At 44.5% G+C, this 23,460-nt stretch overlaps 1 protein-coding gene across 3 annotated transcripts in view; it reads right to left on the bottom strand.

Moving 5' to 3' along the window:
* The window catches only part of LOC144680861 (interleukin-20 receptor subunit alpha-like), a 55,266-nt gene that overhangs the window by 21,116 nt on the left and 10,690 nt on the right, over nucleotides 1-23,460 (bottom strand). For all 3 annotated transcript variants that reach the window (XM_078542335.1, XM_078542334.1, XM_078542336.1), the window contains exon 2: nucleotides 8,702-8,834. In XM_078542335.1, coding sequence (XP_078398461.1) covers nucleotides 8,702-8,817 — 116 coding nt within the window. In that variant the 5' untranslated portion in view covers nucleotides 8,818-8,834. The remainder of the gene's footprint in view (nucleotides 1-8,701; nucleotides 8,835-23,460) is intronic.

Here is a 23,460-nt window from a genome sequence, read left to right as displayed (position 1 = left end):
AGGGTATGTGCGCTGCCATCAGCCAGACAGCAGTTAAACGTCCACAGATGCAATGTGAGGATTTATTGAGTCTCTACATGTCGTCATCATCCTCCACAAATCTAGCAGCTACAAGGGCCTCCCAAGCGCCTGCCTCGTCTGGCCAGTCTGATGGCCTCATCCGCATCATCTTCACCTTTGAGGAACTCCTCATCCTCATCCCCATCAACATCCTCCTCACTCTTCCTCAGCCAGCTCCTCTCCCGTTGCAGTGCCAGGTTGTAAAGGGTACAGCAGGTGACAACGATGTGTGACACCCTCTGTGGACTATATTGCAGGGCTCCACCAGACCGTCCCAGGCACTGGAACCTCATTTTCAGCATCCCAATGGTTTGCTCCACAAGTTGCGAGTTGCAGCATGAGCCTCATTATACCTTCACTCTGCTGCAGTCTGAGGCCGCCGCACGGGTGTCATCAGCCATGTCCTCTGTAGGTAGTCCTTGTACTCAAGGAGCCATCCCTACAGCCTCTGTGGACCCTAGAAGACGTCAGGGATCTGTGACCAACTGAGAATGTAGGAGTCGTGGACACTCCCTGGGAACCGTGCACAGGCCTGCAGGATGTGTTGTGGTGGTCGCCCGCTTGTTGCCATGCAGATCTGAGCGCCACGTGAGTGCAGTTGATCGCACCCTGCACCTGTGGGAAACCTGAGATCTGGGCAAGTCCAGGCGCGGTTGCTTCCTGGCTCTGCTGGTCCCGGGTGAAATGCACTAAGTTGTGCCCATGGAAAAGATGGCATCTGTGACCTCATGGATGAATTTGTGGGTGGCGGCTTGTGAGATCCCACAGAGGTCACCTGTGGAGCCATGAAAGAAGCCACTGGTGTAAAAATTGAGTGCTGCAGTCTCTTTCACGGCCACTGGCAGTGGATGCCATCCATGACCCGTGGTGCCAAATCCTTCAGCAGATGGCAGATGTGAGCGACCATGCGCAGTCTTCGGTGACACTGGTTCCCGGTCATCTGCATGAATGATAAGTGCCATCTGTAAACCCTGGGACTAGCTAGGTGCTGACCAGCGAAGGCTCGCTGTGGCTCTTCAGTGGCGTGAGGGAGCCCCAGCCGCCCCTTCTTCCTGAGGGGGCTGCTCCTCACTCTGCACAGCCAGGCGCCTCAGTCGCTCTCTTCTCCATCATCTTCACCCTCTGTAAGCCATGAGGCATACAGCTAGTGCACCAGGCTCCATGCTCCTGATGTACTTCTCCTTCAGGATGAAAGAGAGAGATGTGTGGGTTAGCATGGGTGTATTAAGAACGTCTCTTGGTTAAATCCGAAGGCCACTTAACGCATCCCGGAAAGTGCTGGCCACCCCATGGATGGCTAAAGATTAGTGTACTGCACGGCTTCCCGAAACTCCATCTTCCAAGCCTCACTCCACCTGACCAGTTGGTGGCAGCTTAGGCCATTGGACTGCATGCTGTGGTCTCAGCTCAGGCGCAGGCATTCTCCTAACCCGTGCTGCAAGGCTGCACTGTTAGCTTGAACCACGGGGGAGACTGGTCCAAACCGGGATGATGACATTGCAAGGCGCTGTGAGCGCCTCCAGCAGTGACTGCTCCATGACCAGCTTTAGCAAGGAGATTGTACAACGAACACAGTCATCCAACTGTTCTGCAGTCCACTAAAGTGCTCATTAGTTTGCAGTCTGTGCCCGAGGGGTGAAAAGCTCTGGAGCGCTTGGTGGCACTTTCATGCCTCTGCTTTTCTTGAGTGGGCAGATAAGCTAGAGACCCAAATCCATGCATGTCAATGTGGCTACGCCTGAACCATCTCAGCTGTGGAGGAATGGTCACTTTATACAAGGTTTCCCTAATGCATGGCCGCTCCCTTCTCCCCCACCCCGTGTGCTTGCGCACCACCAATAGACGCAGTGCAGTCCTTGCCCCTCCCCAACTTGCCCCGACCTTAGTGCACCCCTTGACCCCCCACCCACCCACCCCAACTCACCTCAGATGCAGTGCTGCTCTTGACTCCCCCAACTCCCCTCAAAAGCAATGCAGCCCTTCCCCCCACCCCAACTCCTGTGCAGCCCTTGCCCTGACACTGCACTGTCAGCCAGCTGGGAAAAGGCGACTTGCCTGTGTCCTTGCCTATGTGCTCAGTCCCTCAACCTTGAAATCAAATGGGTGACACTCACGAATGCTGCGCAACATTAATGCACATTCACCTCAAAGTTCCCCTTGAGTGCAGCTCACCAGGTGCATGCCTTATAAATGCTGTTGTGAAACACATTGGATTGGGTGCCCGGATGATCCAGCGTGGGAGGGATGATTCTGGCAAGCAGGGCTTATAATGATATGCAGATGTATTACAATGAAGTTCCCGATGTCCTGCGGCGGGAAGTGAGGTCCGCCATTGATTGGTGGAGCGGACGATCACAAACTGGTTTCACAATGTCATGAGACCGATTTTTGGCCTGCCCGCCATATTGACCGCTCACGTTCACCAGGACGCCCGACCCCAATGGGCATGGAAAATTCCGCCCACTGTATGTGTGTGGGGTGGGGAGGTGGTAATAGGGGAGAATCAGGATCACAATAAGAGTTGTAAGAGTTTTTTTAAATTCTGCACAAAAACCTATGTTTTTCACACTTCCAAAAAAGACTGCAGATACAATAATTAATTAGTGACTCAGGTTAAGGGGGCAAAACAATTAGGACTACCCTAAAAACAAATTATGGCAGGTGGCAAATTCAATTGCAGTAGTAGTCAAGTTACTGAAAATATAAATTACAAAATTAACAAGCTGGATCAAACTAGCTACGAGCACATTTCCAACTAGGATCATTCGAGAGGAATATTTGTTTAAGCACCAATTTATTTACCATGTATTCCACAATGTTTGCTTCATAAAAACACTTGGATAAAAGGAACAATTGTCACCATATGGGTCTTTCCATTAAGTGGTTTATACTGTAATCATGAAATAAAATCATGAACTGGTTCAGGAAATAGACAGGACACTTCAGCAACAAAAAGGGGAAATTATGCTAATTACATGAACTGAACATCAGAACTAATGCAAGGCTACAAGCAATAGTAATAATAACAAACATGTACAATGTAGACTCCCAGCTACAATCCTCAAAACCCTTTAATATTTTAATTCCAAAGTTGAATTCAAAATTAATTTTAAAAGATCAATCTCGCAATAAGGTAGAACACATACTTGCCAAGTCTGACAGCATCTGTGGAGAGAAAGTCAGAGTTAACATTTCAAGTCCATATGAGAGCTCTGAAGAGGCATATGGACTTGGAACATTAACTCATGCCTCTCTTTCCACAGATGCTGTCAGACCTGCTGAGTTTTTCCAGCATTTTTTGTTTTTGGTTCAGATTTCCAGCATCTGCAATAGTTTGCCTTTATATAGTTGCCAAATTGGAAGCTGAATGGTATCTTGGGGATATATCTTGTTCACTTTGTTTAAATAGATTTTCAAAAAATTATTTTATGGAATGTATCGTTGGCAATCGCAGTAGTTGTTGCCCATCCCTAATTGCCCTCGAGAAGGTGGTGGTGAACTGCCTTCTCAAACAGCTGCCCTCCACGTGGTGTACATACAGCAACAGTGATTTTAGGAAGGGAGTTCCAGGATTTTGGTCCAGAGACAGTGAAGGAACAGTGATATAGTTCCAAGTCAGGATGGTGTGTGGCTTGGAGGAGAACTTTCAGGTGGTGGTGTTCCCATGCGTCTGCTGCTCTCATCCTCTAGGTGAGCTTGTGGGTTTGAAAGGTGCTGTTGAAGGAATTTTGGCTAGTTGTTACAGTGCATTTTGTATTCTTGCTTCCCACTGATGCCTGTGTGTTTCAGTAGTGAAGGGAATGAATGTTTAAGGTAGTGGACTGGGTGCAAGTTAAACTTTGCCCTGGATGGTGTTGAGCTTCTTGAGTGTTGTTGGAGCAACACTCATCCAGGCAAGTGGAGAGTATTCCATCACACTCCAGACTTGTGCCTTGTAGATGGTGGATAGGCTTTGGGGAGTCAGGAGGTGAGTTACCTCTGCAAAATTCCCAGCCTCTGGCCTGCTGTCATAGCCATGGTATTTATATGTCTGATCCAGTTCAGTTTCTTTTTTAAAAAATTATTTAATCACAGGATGAGCTTCACTGGCTGGGCCAGCAATTATTGCCTATCCCTAATTGCCCTTGAGAAGGTGGTGGTGAGCTGCCTTCTTGAACCGCTGCAGTCCATGTGGTGTAGGTTCTGGTCAATGTTAACCCCCAGGGTGTTGATAGCAGGGTATTCAGTGATGGCAAGGCCATTGAATGTCAAGGGGCGATGGTTAGATTCTCTCTTGTTGGAGAAGGTCATTGCCTGGCACTTGTGTGGTGCGAATGATACTTACCACTTATCTGCCCAAGCTAGTGAGAGTAGTAATAATCAGTACAAATAGGATGCTGAGTTAGAGGAAAAATCAGTTCAGTTCAAATTTTCAGAGACCATGCAGAAGTTGTACAGTGCTGCTCTGCTCAGGCTGTGCCTGGAGTTCAATTACAGTTAACCTCAGTTATGTGGGAGCCATCCAAACCTGAGACAGTGTCCAGAGGTGGGTAAAAAACTTGATACTCAGTGTCAGAGTGAAGAACTAAGAAGAACAACTTCACAAATTGGGGTTCTTCATTAGTGAAAAGCAATGTCTCTGAGAGAATTTGAGAGAGAAATGATTAAAGAGCAAAAACCAGAAACAGTATAATCAGAGACACGAGGACAGTATGAGAAGATGCTACAATTTATGGTTATGAGAAGCAAATTTAGGACAGAAATCAGGAAGTAGTTCCTCACAAGTTGTCCAAAATGATTGGTTCACTTTTTTCAAATATGATTGGAGAGAGTGTGAATAGCTGGAAAGACAGCGTGAAGCCAAGATATTGGACATATTTCAGAAAAAGCCGAATGCCATAATATGAAGAATATGCAGGGTTAGTATTGTAAGTATTGTATAGTATAAGACAAAATTAAATGAAAGGTCTTCCTCATGCAAAAATCACTTGTGATCTCAAGCACACATGTACAGAATAAATGTCCAGAAGCTGTGTGACAAGATTTAAGTCCAATGAGTAGCTTTTGTGAGCAATGAGGCTCTGAATGAGTCAGTCAATACTATGAGTGAGGTATAGATTAGATCTCATGGCCTCTCAAAATATATTGGATTTATAGCACAATGTACCTTAAATAAATTAAACTAAGTAGATGTATAGCACCATCTCTACTTTTAATTAATTCTTTCCCTAGACATTAAAAATATTGACCTTCTTCCTCCCTACATGCTTTTAAAGTCCCAGCTTGACAGCCTCTAATCTGCATCTTTATTTACCCTACTCTATCATACTCTGTACTATGGGTTTAGGCTCTTGACATAGGGGTGCCTCGATAAACAAAATCTACATTAATTTTAAGTCTACTGTTTGGTGTTATCACTATAAAACTATTTTCTCTCATAGTGAAGCTGTCTTCACTGTGATGCTACGTCCATGACTCAAAAATATTTCTGTGAAATTGTGTCATCTCATGTGGTTTGATATTTTCTCATACACATACCCTCCAATCATATTTAAAACAACAATAACTTGCATTTACATAGAGCCTCTACTGTAATAGGAGGAAAGCAAGATAGAGAGGTGATTTAAGGAGGGAAGTCGAGAGATTAAGGCCTGGCTGCTGAAGGCATGACCAGCAATTGTGAAGAAAGTAAAATCAAGGATGGTTAAGAGGCTAGAATTAGATAAGCGCAGATGTCTCAGAGGGTTGTGGGGTTGGAGGAAATTGCAGAGATAAGAAAGGGCGAGGCCATGGAGGGATTTGAAAATACAGATGAGAATTATAAAATTAAGGCAATATTTAACTGGGAGTCACCAAGCACAGGGTTATAGGTAAACTGGATTTGATACAAGGACACAAGCAGTAGAATTTTGGATGACGTTATGTTTAAAAAGAGTAGAATGTGGAAGGCCAGCCAGGAGTGCATTGGAATAGTCAAGTATAGAGACAGATTTTTCAGAAACGGATTAATTACTTTCTTTGGCATCGAACATAAATCTGTAACACATTTTCTTTTATGAGATATTCTTCAATCTAATATTGTAATCTATTTAATGGTTGCATGTCTTTTGTTTAAAAGTTGAAGTGCATAAAATGTATTGTTTGGTATATTAAGAAACTGTTCTGTAACAATTGAATAGATTGCTCTAGGAGGGATAATTCAGCTTCAAAAACAAATTAATGCAAAGGTGAATGAACACATTAGAAGAATTGATGTAAAGTGGGGCATTTGCTACATGTGCAGCCTCAGCCTGTGACATGAGGTTGATCAAAGATAAAAATCTGATGGGAAACTGCACCTGCAAACATGCGGTTTATCTTTTCATGTCTTTTCTCATCAAGTCGCACATAGTGCGGTAGCTTCTCTCACAAACTAGCACAAAAATAACGTGCACTGCAGTCACATGTTTGCATTTCTAATGCTTTCTAAGTGCAACATAAAAGGGCAGCAACATAATTCAAAGAGCTAATTCTGAATGCTACTGTTTATGGTGACTTTCTCACCTTTTTGAAGTTACAATGTATAGGATTCAGAGATGCATCAGTAGATGAAAAAACTAGGTCAAGGCAACTCAACATAAATCAATCAGTTGTTGAAATGGTCATTGTGTGGTACAGTGAACAATACTTATTGTAAGTGGACAGTATGAACACATGGACCACAATAAACAATCACATTTCTGAATGAGACTACTGAATTCAGTCTCATGGGTTAATTGGGTTAAAATAGCTCTTACTTTTTCAGCCATTCTCATAACCTTTTAAATGCCTGCATGATGTAGAAAGGTTTTCCGTGATTGTAAAAAAAAGAAAAATTATGAGTGTCTCCTCTCTGTTGGCAGTCAACAACCTGCCCATGTAAATGGAGTCTGGAGAGTCTCAGTCGCTTACCCAGAGGAGACAAAGCTGGTTAAACAACTCAATTTGATAGATAACTTGACAGGCAGAATTGGAAACTACAAGGGCCGAATCTTCCATGGAGTGACAATCACTGTTGGATTAACACTCCGCTCCTATTTTCGTACCTTAGATTGGAGCTCCACATTTCTCGCCCAGGCTTCTAACCTGGGCCTGCTGAGATATGTGGCGCATAGCTGCTTTTGGAGACCTTTTCTCATAGTGCAGGAGTGTCGGGGGAAGCCAAGCTATGCCTACTTTTCAGGGCGCTAGCTGCTGTATATCATTAAGTTTAAATATCTCAGCCACTTTGACACGCTAGCGAAAGAAGGTAAATGGGGGAGGGGGTAGAATGGGTCGGGCGGGAGCGTTGGGCAGTCAGGGGGATGGGGTAATCAGCGGGCAGTTGGGTGATCATGGTTGGTCGGGAAGGTACTCGGGGTTGTAGTTGGAGGGTTGGGGGGGGTAGTAGGGTGGTCGGGGGGTTGAGGGTGGGGTGGCTGTCGGGAGTCGGAAGGGTAGTCAAAGGATCAGGGGGTAATGGGGGGTAGTCAGGTGGTTGGCGGGTGGTGTGGGATTCGGACGGCCAGTAGTATGTCTACCCAGGCGTCAGAACTGGTTTTAATCCTTCTAAATTTTCCGTCTGGTAAGTATGTCAGAACTATCCGAAGTCTCCGACTTTAAAATCAAAGTTTTGGAGGGCTCCAGACATACGGTAATTGCCCAATGGAAGTTGAATTTTTCCAGGCAATTCCCGTAAAGTCAGTGCGTGGGGACTTCCAGTGGGTTTCCCAGTGCATCTTCCGGGATACCTCCGGGGTACAACCCTTTGGAGAATGGAAGATCTGGGCTGATATTTAATATGGGAAATGGAAATGACGCACTGTTGTTTTGATAATGAAGGCAAGTATAATAGCTTGTCTAAGAGCTGAATCAAAGCATATTGTTGGCACAGAATTGAGGAAGCTTACTTTACAAAAACATTGTATTTTTCATTACTGATCTTGATGCCACAGGAACAAATTTGTAAAAAGGAATGATTTTGAACTATCACTATCTGATACTTTGCAAGAAATTGTCATTCTTATGGAGTACTTACAAGAATTGCGGGAAATTTTTTGAAATCAGTCCCCATTGGAAACACAAGTATATTTGAATACCTGTGCAGAAACAATCCCCCAATTTACACTGAATTATTTAGAACGTACTGCACAGAAACAGTCCATTTGACCCAAATACTCCATGCCAGTGTTTATGCTCCACACAATCATACTTCCATCCCAATAGCAAAACCTTCTATTCCTTTCTCTCACTAGCTTCCCCTTAAATGCACCTATGCTATTCACCTCAACTACTCCTTGTGGCAGCGAGTTCCACATTCCAACCACTGTCTGGTCAAAGGAGTTTCTCCTGAATTCGTCATTGGATTTATTGGTGACTGTTCTGTATTTACAGATCCTAGTTTTGTATTTGATATTGAATCCTCTGTACCGTGTATATGTGTGTATGTCAGTATGCCAGGGGGAGCTGTGGAGAACAGGGGCATTAACTCTCCTCACAACTGTGCTGGGAGGAGATGTAAAAAAAGTCCAAAAATGGTCCGAAACAGAAAAAGTGTGTGTGTTATTAAACTTCTTGTAGCTACCCTTGTTTTCATTTGGGAGCAACAGAATGTAATCAAAATCTAGGCAGTAATGTAGCAGGAGAGAATGAGAGGAGCAATTACACTTTATACTGCACGGTGGACAATATCCTGCATCCTTTCTCTCCAGCCAGCTTCCAGTGCACAATGTTCTGCAGATTGATTGACAAAAAATGCACATTGCTCGGGGCAGACAACATACTTCCGCAGGGAATTCCTGGAAAAAGAAACAAAAAGCAGCACTGTAAGATATACATAGCAGGTTAGCAAATTAAACGTGCCAGTTATAATTACACAAGAATTAGCAACATCAAAGCAACCAGTCCACATTGATGCTTATCCTCCACACAGGCAGAAGTCCTAATTCCACATACCTGCCTTGTTGCCTTATTCCTTTATTCTCCTTTCCTTCAACCTCCTATTCTTAAACGTTGATGTGGTCCCTGCTTTAATTAGCAACACTGGTAGTGCATTCTACAGCCTCACAACCGTCTGTTTAAAAATGTTTCTCCTGCTTTCATCCTAAATTTGTAAATCTTATTCTGTTCTGGGGTGCTCAATGCTGAGAACCGTCTGTTTCTATCTACCTTCCCTCTTCTGGTCAGAGTTTAAAAACCTCTGCTATATTACCCTGTAATCTCCTCTGCCCTAATGAAAGCAACCTCAAATTTTTCCAAGCCATCCTTTGAATTTCCTCACACCAGGCAGCATCCTTGTGAATATACACTGTACCCTCTCTTTTGCCTCAACACCCATACCATACTGTGGGGCCTAAAACTAAATACAGCACTCCAACCACAGTTTACTAAAACTTTATGTGGATTCATCGTTGCAACTTGACCTTTATATTTTATACCTCTTGCCACATTACCCAGTATTCATTACCTTTTTCATTCCCTTTTCACTTGAGGTGCTGGTTTTCAGATGTAGTTTTTTCTTATTCATTCATGGGGTGTGGGCTTCGCTGGCTGGGCCAGCATTTATTGCCCATCCCTAGTTGCCCTTGAGGTGGTGGTGGTGGTGAGCTGCCTTCTTGAACCGCTGCAGTCCATGTGGTGTAGGTACAACCACAGTGCTGTTAGGAAGGGAGTTCCTGGATTTTGACCCAGTGACAGTGAAGGGACAGTGATATTTTGCCAGGTCAGGATGGTGAGTGACCTGGAGGGGAGCTTCCTGGTGGCGGTGTTCCCATCTATCTGCTGCCCTCGTCATTCTAGATGGTAGTGGTTGTGGGTTTGGAATGTGCTGACTAAGGAGCCTTGGTGAATTCCTGCAGTGCGTCTTGTACTGCTACTCCTGTGCATCGGTGGTGGAGGGAGTGAATGTTTGTGGATGTGGTGCCAATCAAGCAGGCTGCTTTGTCCTGGATGGTGTCAAGCTTCTTGAGTGCTGTGGGTGTTGCACTCATCTAGGCAAGTGGGCAGTACTCCATCACACTCCTGACTTGTGCCTTACAGATGGAGGACAGGCTTTGGGGAGTCAGGAGGTGAGTTACTCATCGCAGGATTCCTAGGCTCTGACCTGCTCTTGTAGCTACAGTATTTATATGGATAGTCCAGTTAATTTCTGGTAAATGGTAACCCCCAGGATGTTGATAATGGGGTATTCAGTGATGGTAATGCTATTGAATGTCAAGGGGCGATGGTTAGATTCTCTCTTGTTGGAGGTGGTCACTGCCTGACACTTGAGGCGCAAATGTTACTTGCTGCTTGTAAACTGAACAACCTTATGAGGCATCCAAAGCTATACCAGCCCCCAATCCTGCTGCACTTCCACATCATCCAATTATCCCCAATTCAAAGCATAATAGTATTAGAGTATAAGAAATAGGAGGAGTAAGCCATTCAGCCCATCGAGCCAAGTCTGCTATTCAATAAGATCATAGCTGATCTGATTTCCTTTTTATTTATTCATTCATTCACAGGATATGAGCGTCGCTGGCTAGGCCAGCATTTGTTGCCTACCCCTATTTGCCCTTGAGAAGATGGTGGTGAGCCGCCTTCCTGAACTGCTGCGGTCCACATGGTGTAGGTATACAGTGCTGTCAGGAAGGGAGATCCAGGATTTTGACCCGGCGACAGTGAAGGTACAGTTATCATTTCCAGTACCTAGGTCAATGCCAGGTTTGTAGTGGTTTGATACAACTAAGTGGCTCGTTTAGCCATTTCAAAGGGCATTTAAGAGTCATTGCTTTGGGTCTGAAGTCACATGCAGGACAGACCAGGTGAGGACAGCAGATTTCCTTCCCTAAAGGACATTAGTGAACCAAATGAGTTTTTATGACAATCAACAATGGTTTCATGATCGCCATTAAATGAGCTTTTAATTCCAGATTTATAACTGAATTTAAATTCCGCCAGCTGCTGTGGTGGGATTTGAATCTGTGTCCCCAGAGCCTTAGTCTGGGCCTATAGGCTATTAGTATAGTGGTACTGCCATTATGCTACCACCACCATCTCTTTTGTCTACCCTAAAAATTCATAAATCCCACACTGTGGATTAAGGCTCTACCTACAGCAAAAAATGGGGTCTGAGCTTAGTTTAAATGGCTCAGTTGAGTTCGGGTATCCCTCATGTGTGAAACACATCTTGTCCCCTTTCTCCAGCCAGCAAAAATGGGATCTGTCAGAAACAGGGGCTGGACTTCTGCATCCGAGTCCTCCTGCCATTTTTAAAAGGTCCACAGTCTTCGCTACTCTGCTAAACCTGGCCTTTTGCATCCTCCTGACTACTTGTTTTCCTACCAATTTTTAGATCAGCAGCAAATTTGGCTACAGTAGATCCCTTCATCCAAGTCATTAATGGATTGTAAATAGTTGAGGCTCCAGCACTGATTCCTGTCGTACTCCACTCATTACTGTTTGCAAACCTGAAAACGATCCATTTTTCCTGACTCGCTGTTTCCTGTTGGTTAGCCAATCCTCTGTCCATGCTAATAGATCAGCTGTCACACCCACGCAGTTATATTCATGGATTTATGGAAAATGGACACTTCACTTTTAAAAAACAAAATGGAGACAACCTGTTTTGAAACAAAATGCAGTCGAGAGGCAGGTGACCTCCTTTCATTTCTGCCAATATGCATGGAACGAAAAAAGGCTGGAAGTCAGCCCACTCATCTGGTCAGGACATTAAAATGCTAACAACCTTTTGGAACATTTCATTGGGAAGATATTAGAATGCAACAGGTATTTCCTGTGGATTTTATGGCTGCCATCACCTAAGTAACTGCTGAAGCCCATTGCATAATGGGCTTCCAGACTTCTTTGTCGCGCAAGAAACCCATTCTATCACAAGGGGATGCAAATGGATGAAACAGTATTGCGTGCCAATATTCATGTTGTCGGGGGCCATTTGTGTGGGCAATGGAGAAACAAATACTATGGTCACCTGACAGAAACCAGGTTGTGATAAGGAACATTTATTAGCACACATTTTGAGAACAGCCTCAGTCAGTCAGTCTGGGAGATAAAGGAGACTCAGAGGGAATAGATCCAGCCCAGCAAAGCAAGGACCCTGCCTAGAATCCACCAGCAGGCAGAGAATTGGGGCTAACCTTTTGCCTAATGATTTGAAAACCCAAACCAGATCTGCACCCCAGATGGAGTGAAGCCAGAAACCTGCTGCTGCAAGCAGTAACCCTCTGAATCTGTCACTGGAAACTTGCACCCTCCGTTTCTTCAGTGAACCAAAAAGGAATCATTAGGGCTACAAGCTTCCATCTCGAGAGACTCAAGTATAACAGTGGATTTTTGGATGTTTTAAAAAACCCTACTGCATGCTACCTCTTTTTGCAATCACTTTTTCTTGTGTGCATGTGTGAGTGGGTTGAGAAATAAGCATTTATTGTTTTTTAAAATCTTAAGTGAGAAAAATCTTTTTTGACTGTTCTTGGAAGTCAGCACTGAGGGGGTTAAAACACACTTTCCCTTTAAAAAGGGGCATTTACCTGGGACCAGTTGAAAAATGAAAATAAAAGTGGGTACCATCCTACCATCTCTCTCCTGTCCTTAACAGCCCGACCACCATGAGCTCTTATCTTGTGTGGTAACCTTTCATATGGCACCTTATTGAATGTCTTTTGGAAAAACTACCCCTTTATACACCCTGCTTCTTACATCCTCAAAGAATTCTATTGAATTGGTCAAATACGATTTTCCTTTCACAAAACCATGTTGACTCTGCCTGATTGTATTGTGATTTTCTCAATGGTACTACCTCTTCACAGATTCTAGCATTTTCCCCAATGACTGATGTTAGGCTAACTGGCCAATAGTTTCCTTTCTATCCTCACTTCTTTCATGAATATAGGTATTACATTTGTGGTTTTCCAATCTATGGTGAAGTTTCAGAATCTAAGAGCAGATTTTACCTTGTCAGCAGGCGTAGTGGGCAGGCCTGGGAGCGGCTGCACAACGGTCAGAAGCCCGCAATTGGCCCCCGACCGCGATTTCACGCTGGCTGGCCAATTAACGGCAGCCAGCGTGAAACACGCGCTGAGAGCCTCAGTGCTGCCAGAGTGAGGGTAGGAGGAGCGCGAGTGCTGAAATATGCACATGCAAGCGGGTGCACTTAATGAAAGCTCCCTGCAGGCACAGAGCCGCCTCAGGGAGCTGAAGATTTTTAACATTAAAAATAAAGATTTCAAAAATAAGGAAAACATGTCCCCTCATGTGACTCTGTCACACGAGCAGGGACATGTTAAAAATGATTTTTTATAATCACTGTTCGAAACCTCATAGGCTGCTTGGCCTATTCGCCTGCCCATCACCCATAAGACTGGATGGGCAGGGAAAATTTCACTTTAATTAATTTATTAATGGGCTTAACAGCCCTCTTGCTGGCGGGTGGCACTGACTCCCGCGCACGCCCGGCAACTGAAATATCACGCGATTGCGCTATGACGTCGGGGCGCTCGCCTGACATCATCACGTGCTATTTCATGCTCGTGCGTGTCAGGCACAAGCCTGCATGCTGAGCTGAAAATCTTGCCCTTGGGAATTTTGGAAGGTTATAACAAATGCATCCTCTGCAGCCACTTTTTAAATACCTTAGGGTGCAGGCCATCAGGTCCAGGAGACGTGTCAGCCTTTAGTCCCATTAGCTTTCCCAGTACCTTTTCTCTAGTGATTGTTTTAAGTTCCTCTCTCCCTTATGCCTCCTGATTTTCTACTATTCTTGGGATGCTTTTTGTGTCTTCTACTGTGAAGACAGATACAAAATACTTGCTCAAAGTCTCTGCCATTTCCTTGTTTCTCATTAATAATTCCCCAATCTCACCATATAAAGGACCAATAGCTACTCTTTTCCTTTTTATATATTCTTTTTATTCATTTACAGGATGTGGGCTTTGCTGGCTAGGCCAACATTTATTGCCCATTCCTAATGGACCTTGAGAAGGTGGTGAGCTGACTTCTTGAACGGCTGCAGTCCCTGTGGTGTATGCTGTTAGGGAGGGAGTTCCAGGTGGTGGTGAACCCATCTATCTGCTCCCTTTGTCCTTCTAGATGGTAGCAGTCGTGGGCTTGGAAGGTGCTGCCTAAGGAACCTTGGTGAATTCCTGCAGTGAATCTTGTAGATGGTACACACTGTTACTGTTCACTGGAGTGGAAGGGAGTCAATGTTTGTGGATGTGGTGGCAATCAAGTGGGCTGCTTTGTCCTGGATGGTGTCAAGCTTCGAGTGTTATTGGAGCTGCACTCATCCAGGCAAGTGGGGAGCATTCCATCACATTCTTGACTGGTGCCTTGTAGATGGTGGACAGGCTTTGGGGAGTCAGGAGGCAAGTTACTTGCAGCAGGGTTCCTAGCCTCTGACCTGCTCTTGTAGCCACAGTATTTATGTGGCTAGTCCAGTTCAGTTTCTGGTCAATGGTAACCCCCCAGGAGGTTGATAGTAGGGGATTCAACAATGGTAATGCCATTGAATGTCAAGGGGCGATGGTTAGATTCTTGTTGGAGATGATCATTGCCTGACACTTGTGGCACGAATGTTACTTGCCACTTGTCAGCCCAACCCTGGATATTGTCCAGGTCTTGCTGCATTTGGACATGGGCTGCTTCAGTATTTGAGGAGTTGCAAATGGTGATGAACATTATGTGCAATCATCAGCGAACATCCCCACTTCTGCCTTTACGATGGAAGGAAGGTCATTGATGAAGCAGCTGAAGATGGTTGAGCCTTGGACACTACCCTGAGGAACTCCTGCAGTGATGTCTTGGAGCTGAGATGACTGACCTCCAACAACCACAACCATCTTCCTTTGTGCTAGGTATGACTTGAAGTTTTTACTGTCTGTTTTTATATTTCTTGCTAGTTTTCTCTCATACTCCAATTTCTCCCTCTATTTTTTAGTCATCCTTTGCTTGTTTCAAAATGTTCCCAATCTTCTGCCATACAACCAATTTATGCAGTATTGTATGTCTTTTCTTTCAATTTGATGCCATCCTTAACTTCCTTAGTTAGCCACGGATGGCGCATCCTTCTTATAGAGTCTTTCTTTCTCAATGGAATACATCTTTGTTGAGAGTTAAGGACATATATCCTTAAATGTCTGCCACAGCTTCTCTACCATCTCATCTTGTAACCTATTTTCTAATTCCATTTCCGCCAACTCTGTCTTCATACCAATGTAATTGTCTTTATTTGAGTTTAAGACTTTAGTTTAAGAGCCACATTTTTCACCCTCAAGCTGAATGTGAAATTCTATCATGTCATGATCACTCTTACCAAGGGGATCCTTTACTATGAGGCCATTATTTATCCTGTCACATTACACCTCATCAGTTCTAAAATAGCCAGTTCCCTAGTTGGTTCTGAAACTGTCCCAAATACACTTATGAACTCATCCTCCATCTTTGCCAATTTGATTCATCCAATCTACCTGAAGATTAAAAGCTCCCACAATTATTACAGTAACTTTTTTTTTTACAAGCCCCCATTATTTCTGCTCTATCCTACAGTGTAGCTACTCTTAGAAGCCTATAAGCTACTCTCACCAGTGACTTCTTTCCTTTGCTATTTCTTATCTCCACCCAAACGGATTCTATGGGTGGATGTTAATGTAATTAATGCGGGCTCAGCTCACCAGTTGGAGAACCGGTAGAAAATCTGCATTGCTTCTGAGGGGTAGGCCCAACCAGATTAAACACTAGCCAGTGCCTGGCTTCCCTGGAATTCAGGACTCTGAGGGCCAATTGGATGGCTAGTAGCTCTGCAGTTCCAGCTGTGCTAGCTGGGAATGGTGGCCACTGCTGGGGCTGCAGGCAGTTCTGCCATGCTGCACAGCCCAGGCAAGTCTGGGGTTGGGGGTCTCGGCGAGGGGGGTGAGCGGCATGGGTGGCTGGGTTCAAGAAACGGTTGGGGGGACTGAGCTTTGGGGATTACCTTCCATGGGCCCGGGGGAACCACAAAGCTTCCCCCTTGCCCTACACTAGCCCATGCAACCACAGCTGGCACGTTTCCTGCATGGCATGGGCCTCCCCCGCCCTGGGAAAATACCAACGGTAGCTATTAATTGGCCACTTAAGGGCCTACATAGGCAGGCTGTCTGACGTCTCCCCTGCAACCCCCACAAAATTTCAGGCAGGTTGGGGCAGGCAGGTAGGCAGCAGGAAGCCCACTTACTGGGTTTTACATGTACCCCTGCCCTCAAACCTGCTGGCAGGGAAGCATAAAATCTAACCCACTCAGCTGCAGCAGGCCAAAGCCATCCAATCTAGGAGTGTAAAGATTAACATTCTTAGTTTATTATCCTTTCAGAGCCTTGCAAACCAATACTGATCAGAACAATAGGCAATTTTCAAGTGAGCTGATATCACACCTGGAACATGTTTTAAAGATAAAAGCAAAAAACTGCGGATGCTGGAAATCCAAAACAAAAAATAAAAATGCCTGGAAAAACTCAGCAGGTCTGGCAGCATCTGCGGAGAGGAACACAGTTAACTTTTCGAGCCCGTATGACTCTTCAACAGAAGATGTTTTAAAGAGTCAGTGTAAACAAGATAACCAATTGGGAAGCATCAGCGCAGATGATGGGAATGCACCAAGGTGGAAAGGGATCAGCCTGAAACTGGGCCTTTTGAAGGCACAGAATAAACATTCTGATCCATTCATGGAATAATTGGTTTAATCTTCTCTGTTTGGCAGTTAAATTCGTGTTTGTGCTATTTTAACCCAGTCTGTACCTATCTATTTTAAATAGCTTTCCTACTGTATTAAGAAAACAGGCTCAGGAACTTTACAAGAACACATTAACACAAAAGAAATTTCTCACCCCCACCCCGACTAGTGAAAGGGGCAATATGAGATGCTCAACAGGCCAAAACTTTGATAAGCAAGCAAAAACTGATCTACCACACCTTTTAGGAAACCTATATGGTTTTTCTGCTTACATTTGTTCGAAATTTTCCACTCCATTTAGTTTTTGTTGCCTACAGTGGTTTCTGTCTCATTAGCACAGTATATTAGTTGTGGTTCTGGTGGGCTGAGATGCTGAAACTATATCACTCTCTGAAAATTGCATCTACGCTCCAATTTTTTTGTTCTCAGCTATGTAAACTAATTGTGTTTTTTTTTCAGGCAGGGGTTGGGTGTTAACACAAGAGCTAAGTGATATTATTGTCACAAAGATGGTATATATAAGTAGTGCTTATGTATTTTGATCACATTTTGTTTTAGTCATTGGTAGTACAGAAGTTGAGTATAGCTGAAAAAAGAGATGTCGAAGTTTTTTTGTCTTGTACTCATCAGGACACTTGGCAAGAATACCAATATAAGGGGAAAGCAGCAATTTAAACTCTATGTGAAGAGAGTGCTGATTGGTTTGCAAGTGGACTCTGATTGGTAGAAGCATTGTCATGGAAATTGCACCAGCGATGGTGACTGATGGTTAACTGCCAAGCATTGCTTGAAGTTTAAATCAGGCAGCTTGACCCTGACTGGTCAAGGAATTACTCTGAGGAATGAGTCAGCAAATCGCTGTCACTTATTTTGTTTAGCTGAAACTGGCACGATGTGAGTATATGTTCTGTCTGCAAAAACATGGGCCCTTGATTCAAACATGGACAAAAGAGCCGAACTCCCGAGGTGAGGTGAGAGTGACTGCCCTTGACATCAAGGCAGCATTTGACAGAGTGTGGCATCAAGGACCCCTAGCAAAACTGAAGTCAATGGGAATCGGGGGGAAAACTCTCCGCTGGTTGGAGTGAATCCTAGCACAAAGGAAGATGGCTGTGGCTGTTGGAGGTCAGTCATCTCAGCTCCAGGACGACACTGCAGGAGTTCTTCAGGGTAGTGTCCTCGGCCCAACCATCTTCAGCTGCTTCATCAATGACCTTCCTTCCATCATAAGGTCAGAAGTGGGGATGTTTGCTGATGATTGCACAATGTTCAGCATCATTTGCGACTCCTCAGATACTGAAGCAGTCCATGTCCAAATGCAGCAAGACCTGGACAATATCCAGGCTTGGGCTGACAAGTGGCAAGTAACATTCGCGCCACACAAGTGCTAGGCAATGACCATCGCCAACGAGAGAATCCAGCCATTTCCCCCATATGTTCAATGGCATTACCATCACTGAATCCCCAACTATCAACATCCTGGAGCTTACCATTGGCCAGAAATTGAACTGGACTAGCCATATAAATACTACAAGAGCAGGTCACAGGCTAGGAATCATGAGCCAAGTAACTCACCTCCTGACTCTCCAAAGCCTGTCCACTATCTACAAGGCACAGATCAGGAGTGTGACGGAATACTGCTCACTTGCCTGGATGAGTGCATCTCCAACAACACTCAAGAAGCTTGACACCGCCCAGGGCAAAGCAGCCCGCTTGATTGGCACCCCTTGCACAAATTATTAACTCCATCCTCCATTGACGCACAGTAGCAGCAGTGTGTACCATCTACAAGATGCACTGCAGGAATTCTCCTTCGACAGCACCTTGCAAACCTGTGACCGCTAACATCCAGAAGGACGAGGGGAGCAGATAGATGGGAACACCACCACCTGCAAGTTCCCCTCCAAGCCATTCACCATCCTGACTTGGAAATATATCGCTGTTCCTTCACTGTCGCAGGGTCAATATCCTGGAACTCTCTCCCCAATAGCACTGTGGGTATACCTACACCAGATGGGCTGCAGCGGTTCAAGAAGCAGCTCACCACCACCTTCTGAAGGGCAACTAGGGATGGTCAATAAATGCTGGCCCAGCCAGCGAAACCCACATCCCGTAAATGAATTTTAAAAAATCAGTATATGTAGCTTCCAGTACACACAAATATGCCATACTGCGAGCCCAACTGATAATCTTAAATTGGTTGTCAGCGTAACTCTTAGTGCACTGAAGATTATTTAGGAAATGTTGTCCAATCGTGGCATTACATCCAATGTTGGACACTATGTTTTGAGTTTTGCAAGCATGGGCTGGTTGGGTAAGGTTTGTACCCTGCCTGTTGCGAACAGTGGATGGGACACACTGTTTGATACGATCTGCCTGTCTTTAGGACATACACCCTACATACCTAGCATCATATTGGCACTGAAATTTTCAGCCATTTCAGTGCAAGTGTGATCTAGAACAAAAGCACCTGGAAAAACTCAGCAGGTCTGACAGCATCTGCTGAGAGGGATACAGTTGACCTTTTGAATCTGTATGACCCTTCATCAGAACTAAGAAATATAGAAATGAGATGAAATATAAGCTGGTTGAGGGGGATGGGACAGGTAGAGCTCGATAGGGGGCCAGTGATAGGTGGAGGCCAAGAAGAGACTGCCAAAGATGTCATAGATGAAAGGACAAAGGGGTGTTGACGGTAGTGATATTATCTAAAGGATGTGCTAACGGGGACATTAAGGGTAGCAATCAGGACAAGCTAGTGGCAGATGGCCCTAGTGCGGGTGGGGCGGGGGGGAAGGGATCGAAATGGGCTAAAAGGTGGAGATGAAACAATAGATCGAAATAAATTTAAAAATAGGTGGGAAAAGAATATATTTGTAAAAAAAATGATAAATTATTGGAAAAAGGGGGTGGGGATGGAGGAGAGAGTTCATGATCTGAAATTATTGAACTCAATATTAAGTCCAGAAGACTGTAAAGTGCCTAGTTGGAAGATGACGTGCTGTTCCTCCAGTTTGCGTTGAGCTTCACTGGAACATTGCAGCAGGCCAAGAATGGACATGTGGGCATGAGAGCAGGGTGGCGTGTTGAAATGGCAAGCGACAGGGAGGTCTGGGTCATGCTTGCGGACAGACCGAAGGTGTTCTGCAAAGCAGTCACCCAGTCTGCGTTTGGTCTCTTCAATGTAGAGGAGACTGCATTGAGAGCAGCGAATGCAGTAGACTAAATTGAGGGAAGTGCAAGTGAAATGCTGCTTCACTTGAAAGGAGTGTTTGGGCCCTTGGACGGTGAGGAGGGGGGAAGTAAAGGGGCAGGTGTTGCACCTTATGTGGTTGCATGAGAAGGTGCCGTGGGAGGGGGTTGAGGTATAGGGGGTGATGGAGGAGTGGACCAGGGTGTCCTGGAGGGAACGATCCCTGCGGAAAGCCACCAGGGGGGTGAAGGAAAGATGTGTTTGGTGGTGGCATCATGCTAGAGTTAGCGGAAATGGCGGAGGATGATCCTTTGAATGTGGAGGCTGGTGGGGTGATAAGTGAGGACAAGGGGGACCCTATCATGGTTCCCTGAGGGAGAGGGAGGTGCGAGGGCGGATGCGCGGGAGATGGGCTGGACATGGTTGAGGGCCCTGTCAACCACCTGGGCTCTATTCCGTGAATTGAACCTGAGCCTGCAATGTGCCAGAGGGCTTGGGTTAGAAATGTCCCTTAATGAGGTCTACTAATTCACTGAAAGTCTTCAAATCTGGGGCACTGGGGGCCATCAAGCTTCGAATTAAACTATAGGTCTTGTTCGCACAAATACTCAGGAGAATCGCTCTCCTCTTTTCCTCCCCCATGATTTTGTTAGCTTGAAAGAAGAATGCAAGACATTCTATATATTGAGACCAGTTGTCTGTGGCTGGTTCAAAGGGGTAGATTCTGCCAAATGCAGGCATCTCAGGTGTGTAGACCTTCCTTTCTGTTCAAATGAACTTAGATACTCTCAATCGCTGGGGGAGGTACAGCACCAGATCCGATTTATCCTCATCGCCAGTTTGTTAGAGTTGATCTTCTAGGCAACTTTTCTTGGTTTACACATTTAACTTTATTTACAAGACAGCAGCAGCAACTACATGTGTGCATCAAACCCTATAACTAAAGAAGAACTGTCTCCTTGAGGTTCCCCACGCTGCAAACTCATTGGTTTACACAGATCATGTGATCTTACAACCTAGGATTATTCTTAAAGCTACAGTCCTACGTTTATCAGAACTATAATTACTACAGGTGGCTTGCCCAGTGCTCCATGATTTTGCACTCTTGTGTGGTTTAATTCTGCTCTGATTGGCTAGTACAGTCGTATGGCAAGTTCAGCTAATCTGGAGTTACCAGTGTGAAATTTTGGCTCATCATCCATGTCGTTCTATGAGATTTGCTATTCTGCCACAGTGATGGTTGACAATGTTGACATAACCGGAATTTTGTGTCATCTGAGTTTAATTCATTGTGATTTCACTGTGGCGTTTAAATTTACTGCATTAATCTCTTAATGGCTGCGAATTTATTGGGAGAGTGTTTCCTGTTAGTACCTGGGCATATAGGATTACCTGGGCACACTGCATGAGGAAAAATAGACATGTTATCACATGCAGGTAACAAAGCTTGCCTGATTTTCAGCCAATTTGAATGAATGGACCAAACCTTAAGGGAGGCCTTTTATGGTATATGATCTTCTTCACGTGATCACCACTACTTTCTCAAAGGTAGTTAGGGATACGCTATAAATGCTGGCTTCGCCAGTGATGCTCACATCCCATGAAAAAATTTTAAAAAAAATTTTGTGCTATGTCTAGGAAATCCATTACCTAGGTTCGAAATGTGCACCAATACATTTAAACTTCATACCAACATTCAGTGTGACAAATAAGCAGCAAGTATATTTGAAGCTGGTGGCTGCTGGAGCACAGACGGATTTGGAGAAATTGTACTTGGGTACCAATGAAAGATACAAAGAACGTGTATTTATATAACGTCTTTCGTGACCTCGGGGTCTCTGAAAACACTTTACTGCCAATGAAAACTTGCATTTATACAGCATCTTTAACATCCCAAAGCACTTCACAGCTAATTAAGTGCTTAAGTGTAGTCATTGTAGTAATGTGGGAAAACATGGCAGATAATTTCTCAGCAAAGTCCTACAAACAGCCATAAAATTAATGACAAAATCTGTTTTAATGATGTTGTTTGAGAGATAAATATTGGTCAGGACACAGGAGAACTCCTCTGCTCCTCTCCAAATGGAAATAGCGTTTATATCAAAAGGGGCATTTAGTACATGACCTTCTGTGAGAAGGAGCACTGTGTATCTCTATACATTGAACTGTGGTATGTGGGGAAACAAGTTATTGCTATATTGATTGATTAACAAGCCACTCATTCTGTAAATCGTCCGTACTCTGTGGGCAGGGTTTTTACCTGGTCGGGCAGGCGCAGGCGGGCCCAGGAGCAGTTGCGAAACCAACTGCCGCCTGTGATGGGGCCCTGACCGCCATTTCACGCTGGCTGGCCAATTAATGGCCAGCCAGCTTGAATCACGTGCTGCAACGCTGAGTGCTGCTGGGGTGGGGGCAGGAGGACGACGAGCGTGGAAGTTTGCGCATGCACATGGGTACGCACACTGAAAGCTCCCTGAAGGCACAGAGCTGTAAAGGGACAGAGTTGAAGAATTTTAAAATGTTAAAAACATGTCCCCTCATGTGACTCTGTCACATGAGCAGGGATGTGTTATAAAAATGAGATTTAAACATTTTTAATTCCTGTTGGAAACCTCATCCGTCTCATGGATGAGGTTTCAAAAAATCCAAAGGCTGCTTGGCCAATTCGCCTGTCTGCCAACCGTAAGGTTGGATGGGCAGGAAAAAGTGCGTTTAATTATTACTCCAATGGCATTAGGCCTGTTAATTGTCGGCAGGTGCACTACCGACCCTCGTGCACGATGACATCAGGACGCTCACCCAATGTCATCACGTTTCATTTTATGCTCAAGCAGGCACGCGCCCGCCAGCTCGGCTAAAACTTCTGGTCTGTATGACTGATAAACGCTTTTTGATGTTTTGAATATATTTACCTTCTTTTAATATTGGTCTTACTGTAGATTGCGGTGTATAAGTCAAGCTTTGAAGCCTCGAAAACTCCTTCCAAAAATGGTTGTCTTATAAAATGTGAACCGCTGGTATTGGGTGGAGGTGGTTGAAATTTTGCATTAAAAACATAACACCGGTAATTCAAAGCAAATCAATGGGATATGTTTTATTGAATTTAATTCTACAAAGGATAACCTCAGTTAAAACATTTTAAAAACCATCAACTTCATCGTCTTCGACATCCGATGCAAAGGAGTTCATCAAATTCATTCTGAGTCACTTTGGCTACAGCATCATTGTAAGGATCCCACTCTGAATCAGATTTGCCACTTTGTTTCAGAATTATCCCTCCACAACAAAACATCTTCCTTTTCATCCATTGAATTGGATATGCTGCACTTTTTAAGTGATCCAATGACAGTTTGTGCATTAATAGCATGTCATGATTTGATGATGAAACCACACAAAACATCAAGCAGGGCAGCATACATATTTTCACTCTTGGTGAATGTGTTTTCTCCCTCAAACATCCACCTATCCCCATTCAGTGTGAACATGATCCTTGAATGGCTTTTTGAGGCGCTCATCCAAAAGGTTGAAT

Source organism: Cetorhinus maximus, chromosome 5, assembly GCF_964194155.1.
Source record: "Cetorhinus maximus chromosome 5, sCetMax3.hap1.1, whole genome shotgun sequence".
In the NCBI taxonomy this organism is placed as follows: domain Eukaryota; kingdom Metazoa; phylum Chordata; class Chondrichthyes; order Lamniformes; family Cetorhinidae; genus Cetorhinus; species Cetorhinus maximus.
Note: the sequence above shows the minus strand (reverse complement) of the source record. Positions and strands in the feature narration are given on the sequence as shown.